The sequence below is a fragment of the Antrostomus carolinensis genome, unplaced genomic scaffold (assembly GCF_000700745.2).
Source record: "Antrostomus carolinensis isolate BGI_N321 unplaced genomic scaffold, ASM70074v2 scaffold6316, whole genome shotgun sequence".
Taxonomy (NCBI): Eukaryota; Metazoa; Chordata; class Aves; order Caprimulgiformes; family Caprimulgidae; genus Antrostomus; species Antrostomus carolinensis.
This window is the reverse complement of record NW_010321076.1, coordinates 74,794-82,029: the sequence shown is the minus strand read 5'-3', so window position 1 is coordinate 82,029 and position 7,236 is coordinate 74,794. Positions and strand designations below refer to the sequence as shown.

The 7,236-nt window shown below is 37.7% G+C and overlaps 1 protein-coding gene across 1 annotated transcript; it reads left to right on the top strand.

The window, feature by feature from the left end:
* The first annotated feature begins 4,543 nt into the window (after positions 1-4,543).
* Positions 4,544-6,668, top strand: CDC42EP3 (CDC42 effector protein 3). Its single transcript, XM_010169780.1, has one exon. It carries the CDS (start codon positions 4,834-4,836, stop codon positions 5,596-5,598), a length of 765 nt encoding a protein of 254 aa, XP_010168082.1. The 5' UTR covers positions 4,544-4,833; the 3' UTR covers positions 5,599-6,668.
* Positions 6,669-7,236: the final 568 nt, after the last annotated feature.

The following is a 7,236-nucleotide window of genomic DNA, read 5'->3' as shown; positions in this document are numbered from 1 at the left end:
TTTGGTTAAAGCTACTCAGAGGGTGATGGCTCTATAAGTAGAGACTCACTGGTGGCCTAGTCTAGAAGTGGGCAGGCTTTTGGCCTCCCATCTTCAGAGGCTGCCAGTTGATACAGACACGTAAGACCACAGGAACATGAGAGGTAAGGTCTCTGGTGCATCATCTGCTGCTTTTCTTGTACCTGAAGACTTAGTTATACTGGGAGTTTGTTTTATCCACTTTCCAGAATTGTGACTACAAGAGTTCAAGCCCCTGTTACAAAAACAATAAAAATGTGGTTTGCACTGATGTTGTTTCAGGCATAGTGAAAGTATCAGCCTTGACAAGGATGTCCTCAGCTGTTTGTGCTGCTGAAAGCTACTGGTAGCTAAAACCTAAAATGAACCACTAAATCGTAATTCTTCTATACTTACAGGTATTTCATTGGTTAGAAAAGTTGAAGCAGCTTAATGCGCAGTTTGTATCTGTCTTTTGCTGTGTTTCTGTATTCTCATTTGGATATTGAAATGATGTACAGACTCTTATTTTTCTCTTAGTGACTTGCTCCTCAAGATAATTTGGCATTATTTTAAATGATGCTTTGGAAATGGGCTTCTCTGACGTTCATGTGCTTCTACTGAATTATATTAAGTCAGAGCTGTTGCAAAGGATTGTCCTCTAGAAAGTTCATAGGCTTCCCAGAGTGCACACTTGCTTCTGGTCCTGCTTTGTGGAAACAGGATTTTCTTTCTATCATTTCTTTGCTTTGGACACTGCTTAAGCATCTAGGTCTCTTGGGGTTTGTGCATGAATAAAATTTTGCACCTTGACCTTTATTTGTCTCTGGCTCTGTAAGCTTGGCCGTTGAGATATTTGCTGGTAGTCTGTCTTTTGAGATGGACTGTGGAATAAACTGAGGCATCCCTGGAAAACTGAGCAATGTGGAAGGTGATTGCTGAGTGGACAGAAGGTTCACAAGGCAGATTGAGAAGTGCCTCTGAAAATATTACTCTTTGTTACCAAGCAAAACACTTCTATAAGAGTGTGAAGTGATAGGAATGAAAATGAGCAAGTGTTACAGCCAAACTAAAACTTTAATTTTCACTGGGCTGAAGTTTATCTGGCTTGGCTCATGCTTGGATCTTCTTAGGAGAGAGATATCTCTTCAACTAGAAGAAGAATAATTTAATGTTGTTTCTCTCTTAAATTAAAAAGTCTTCCACTGTAGGCTGGCAGCCTGGGACTGTGAACTCTTCATTATGCATTTGGTTTTCTGATCATTTCTCGTTCACTTTTCCGGTTTGGCTATACATTCACTTAGTTGCTGAGTTGAAATTAGTCATAACAGAGACTCTTAGCAGCAAGATCAGAAAAAGGTCTCATTTTAAGACAAGATGAACTTTACTGTGTGGCCTGGTATTGAGATTGGGGTATGTTCTGTCCCTTCTCTTAGTCTGTGTTTACCAGTGTTTTCATTAAATCTTGCTGAATGCAGGGAGTGTGTAAGGTTCTTGTGAAGATTTTGTGGACTAACTTTTTAGTTTTGCAGGAGTTGAGCTGGAGGCTTAGCCTAGTTAAACCTTTCTTCATTTGCCAATGTTGGATTTTTTTTTTCTTATTAAAAGAACTACTTTTTTTTTTTCTTTTTAAACCACACATCATATATTGATGTAGGTTCTTCCTTATTTAATTATAAATGAAATATGAGTAACAACAGTATTTTAGTCTAAGTGAATATTTCCAGATTTATGATATATTTCAGCTGTTCAGAGCATCTTAAAATTTGTACTTCTTTGGGCAGTAGTTGACAAAGAGGACAAGCATGCAGAAACAAAGTACACTCTGAAGCTGTAAGTGGAAAGCCTGGCCATTGAAGGGGGAACTCTTCTCTTTTATTTACAAGGTATAATTTGTAGATTTTTCAATAGAATGGCTAGTGAAATCTGCAGCAATGGTAGCCTTTGTTTTCAGCAGAGGAAATTATGCTTTCAGTAAGCACACAGTTATGAAAGTTCTTCTCTTCAAATGTAAAGCCTCTTGCACTGGCCAAATGGAAGGTGAGGACTTCACAAATACAAGGACTGCTGTATCGAGAGGGATTATAATTCCTCTCTTGCAGCATCCTCTGAAGTAGTGTGGTTTTACACTGCCCCTTACTGGGGCTCTCTCATAGTGCAAGAACTAAAGGAGATCAGGATGCCCAAAAGTTTGCCCTGTTTCGGGTTTTTGCATTTTTTTCCCCTGTGCTATGAGCTAAATAAAATACAGTGCTGCTCTTGTGTATTATTTATATTAAAAGTTATTTTACACTTGATTTTAGTATTTCTTGATGTTCAGATGTTTCATTGTGCCCTTCAGGTTTCTTTGAAATCTCCTTGTGGTTTGCTGATAATGGTCTTTGATACACCTCCCAACTGGTGGAAGCCATGAAAGCTTTGAATGAACTAGGATTTTAGTCTTTCATTTTTAAACTAGTGACCAACAGGCATGACTCTGGACCACATTGACACTACATTGCCATTCATTCCTGATTAAAAGATCTGAAAGAATGAGGAATTTGAATCATGGGGGTGGAGTGGGGAAGGGGATTCTGCCTGTTATTCCTAAGAAGTAAGATAGAGCTGAGTTTACTAGATAAATGTAGAACCACCTCACTGTTTGGCTTTGTTTGCTAAGAATACTCTTCTCTTTAGAGCTGAGGACATTTTGCTTGGCTAAATGGGTTGCTTGGGTAAAATGATAATCAAGGGGGGAAACAACACAGTGAATTTTTCACTTTTCAGCTTAAAATTGAAAGGTAACTGAGTTGACTAATCAGTTCTGTTGCCATGGGGTGTGGCATAAGTAGAGATCTTATTTAGGATTTACTTTTGTATCTTACAGTACTGCCATGGAGTTAAGTTGGTGGAGTTTTGGTATGTAACGTGGATCTCCCAGTATTCTGAAGATCCTAATGAATTACCATTTTGTTGTTGTAGAAGGAAGCTTTCAAGTGCTTCTAACTGATTAATGCAATCAAATATATTTTAAAAACTGAACTTAAAAGTATAAAATGTCCTCACAACTTACAGAACACTGAGCTTATTTTGTATGACAGTTTTCATCTGCTCATATCTGTTGTACTTTTTAGGGGAGGGCTTTTCAGTGATATCTGAAGTGCAGTAGATCTCTGATGGGAATCAAAAACCCAAAATACCAGCCTGGCTAGATTCCCAGCTCCCCTTGTGATGCACAGTTAAGTACCCCACTGTTGTAGGAACTAATTACTTGGGTAAAAGGATTTGTGAAAATGCTTAATTACTTCTTGACAATCTGACTGTGTAGCCATACAGTACAAAGTTTTAAAACTGGTCATTCTTACTGGGCTTAATTTGATGAAGGAAAATACCTGCTAGGACATGGAAAAAAGGCAGCAAAAGTAGCCCTTGTTACAGATAACTTCCCGTCACTTATTGCATAAAACAGTCTTTCTGTGCAAAGCCTGCAAGCTCCCTTATGAAGTGAGGATGGTGATGGACTTGGGGCAGAGTATTCTGCTGAGGAGGAGTGACCTGTGATGCTCTGGTGTTCCATGGACTGAATAGGGGAAATTACAAAAATGTCCTGGAGAAAAATGAATTTATTCTGAGATCTCTCAAGAGTCAGGAACTGGTACTGTAAGGAAGAAATACACATTAGGGCATTAATGAAGAGGTTTTTTTCCATAAGTTGTTGACCCAGTAGCCTGTTAGCCCCTCTGGACTGCTTTATCAGGATTTTCAGGGATCAAACCAAAGACTTGGTTTGCCAACACTATTTCATTTGGTTGCGCCGAGCACCTCTGAGTCACCATGGCCTCACGCTCTGCATAATTAATGATCTACAGTCTGTAACTAATTGCTGTGAAGAATTCCTGTAGTCTAAAGATTGTAGTCACAAGAATCATTCTCTTCTAAAACACCTGCATTTGGATGTTTCTAATGAATTCTAAACACCTGGAGTAGTGCTTTTTTCCAGTACCTAAAACTGTCTTTTGAAATGGGCACATTTATCAGAAATGTTGTTGGCAACAGTTTGTGAGCGTTCCAGCACTAAATGGGGATATCTCTGATGGGAAGTTCTCTAATCCAAGGTGGTCTACCCCATTTCCAAAAAGGCTTCCTGAATGACTCTGTCAATTTTCCTGGGTCTACCAAAAGCTTAATGTTTTTTGAATGTTAGAAATGTGTTTCTGCATGTGCTCTCAAAGGCCAGCATTTTGAATGCCAGAATAAGGAGAAGAAAGATTGAGACAGTGATATTTATCAAATGAATTGTGCTCAGCAACCATGTCTAAGGAACTCTGACTTCAAAAAAAGCTATGAAGTCAGAGAAAGGTTAGCTAGCCCTTGTTAATCTAAACTCTTTTATCCTGCCTAATGAAGGGAAGCAACATCATAAAGCTAATCTGCAGGCTGGAACTGTCAGTACCAGTACTATTTTTTTTTTAATTTTTTAATTTTTTTTGTAAAAACAAGACTGAATGAACCATGAAAAATGAATTAATGATAACCTGATTTTGTATCCCATGCAGGTTCTCTCAAATTCTGGAAGTAGCAGGGTATTTGGTTGCTAACTGACCTGAAACTTGTGCTCCACCTTGGAAAGATCTGCAGTGGGACACATTCACCTTCATATACCCCACAGTTCTCTGCTCTGCATCAGAAGAAAGGGACTTCGTGTGCAAGAGTGATTCAAGATCATGATGTAATGTTGATAACACTAAAGTTGTCCTGAGAATAACTGACTTTGTAAGAGGCTTCTCCCTCCCCTCTGCTTCCTCTTTTTATTTTTTTTTCCTTAAATAACTTCCTCTCTCAGAAACTACAAGAAAGATGCCAGCCAAGACACCGATCTACTTGAAAGCTGCTAACAATAAGAAAGGGAAGAAATTCAAACTAAGGGATATCTTGTCTCCTGATATGATCAGTCCACCACTTGGAGATTTTCGTCACACTATACACATCGGAAAAGAAGGACAACATGATGTTTTTGGAGACATCTCCTTTTTGCAGGGCAACTATGAGCTACTGCCCGGAAACGAAGGAGAAACCAGAGTTAGCCAGTCTGGTGGCCACAATGAATTCTTAAGGGCAAACAGCACCTCTGAATCCATGTTTACAGAAACTCCATCACCAGTACTCAAAAATGCTATTTCCCTTCCTGCTATTGGGGGTTCTCAAGCCCTTACGTTGCCCTTATTGTCACCAGTGACGTTTCATTCAAAGCAAGAATCCATCAGGTCATCAAGAAATCCTAGGCTTAGCTGTGAGCCAGTAATAGAAGAAAAATTGCAGGAGAAAAGTAAACAGATGGAGGATGGAGAAACATACAAAGATGATATATGGGAGCAAAATGGTTCTTTGCATTTTACTAATGGTAGAGACAGTCACTCATCCAGCTTTTCTGAACGATGCACTGATTGGCAAACAGTTGATTTATTCGATGACAATCGACTTTCATGTGAACTAACCAAGACAAAGACTAAGTCAGAAGAATCCCTTTCAGATCTTGCAGGTTCTCTTCTCTCATTACAACTTGACTTGGGACCTTCACTTTTGGATGAGGTCCTCAATGTAATGGACAAGAACAAATCTTAGAACTGGTACTCCCTTGCTTCTTTATAAGTAATTTACTTAAGCAAAAACAAACAAAAAAAAACAGAGTTCAAAAGTAGAGACACTTAAAAAATCAGCTGTATTTGCAGTTGTTTGACGGGTTTTCTAAAAATATTCTTAAAATACTATTTTTTTACCTATTGTTTTTCATGATTTTTATTACACTAAATTCTCATAGCAGGAAGGTAAATTTTAATAACAGTTTTCAGCGAATATAAAACATTTTTAAGTACCAGTATTAATGATCAGAAACTTAAGAAACAGAACTTGAGCATGATACTGATTGTGACATTTGGTTAGTTCACTTCTATGGGCTTCTGAATATACGAGAATCTCTACGTGTCAGAAAGGAGACTGATAGTAATTATTCACTTTTATAAATTATTACAACATCACTTTATCTGTAGGCCTCTTTATAGAACCTTGTGTTTGAGAGTTTGATAGTGTTTTTCCTCATTTTCCATAGAACCATTTCTGTTATACCTTCACTGTAACTACTTTCTCAGTCTTATACTACCACTCTGTATTCAGATGTGAACAATTTGAAGGCTTTTTCAGCTTGAACACCTGAGTCTCAGCTGCTTTAAATGAGTATGCACACATTTACACAAGTTGAGGCTTAGGCCTGATATTGTATATGAAATGATATGTTGTATACAGGTGACACATGCAAGATATTACGGTTAAATTATTTTAAAAGTTGAAATATATTTTTTGTGTGCATATTGGCTTTTTACTGCAGAGCCTACACATACAGTATCTCATCAAAATAATTGCTTGGCATTATTGGTGCTCTTCTGAAAATTGTATATTCGTGTGTTTGAAAAAAAATATGTATTGATACTCCTTGCTTTTTTTTTTTTCTTCATTTATTGCCACACATGCTTAAACTTGCAACCGATTATTTTAATTTTTGAAGAAGGCACTGGTTATTCACAACGCTTGTGATGTGTGCTGCAACAGCCAATGTTTTGGGAAATGTGGATCCTTTAATACAGTACCTACATGGATTGCATAGACAACTTGTGCAATACAATAAAAAACTTTAAATTGCTATGTCTTTGTGGTTTAGTACATAGCCTCACCAGTTTTGTTTTCTGCTGTGATGAAACAGACTGCAGTAGTTGCAGAAACATGATACCAAGGGGCAGATCAATTCTGCTATCTTAATTCAGTTGATTTCTCCAATTCACTTTACTTCCTGAGGTTTTAAGGGCAAACTCCAAGCAGGTAGGACCCCCTGGAATATTCACTGATTTTAAGTAATTTGAGATAAAACAGTAATACTTTGGTCCTAGTGAAGTTAATGGCAAAGTTCCAGGAGCTTTCACTGAAGTCTTTAGGTAAAATCCTGACACAGTTTGTAGACTGTTCTTTGTTAGATAACCACATTTATCTCTATCTTCCTATCAGAACATGTAAGCCATGGATGTTTTAATATATATTATATTTATCCTTAAAACTTCTAAGGGGTCAATGCCAACTAATTCCATTCCTTCAGTGTGTTTTAGGAATGCTGTCATTACCCCTGTTTCTGGTTAAGGACTTACATTATTGTGCATTAATGAGACATGCAGCTACACTGTCCCATATTATTCCTCTAAATGAGGAACTGAGATG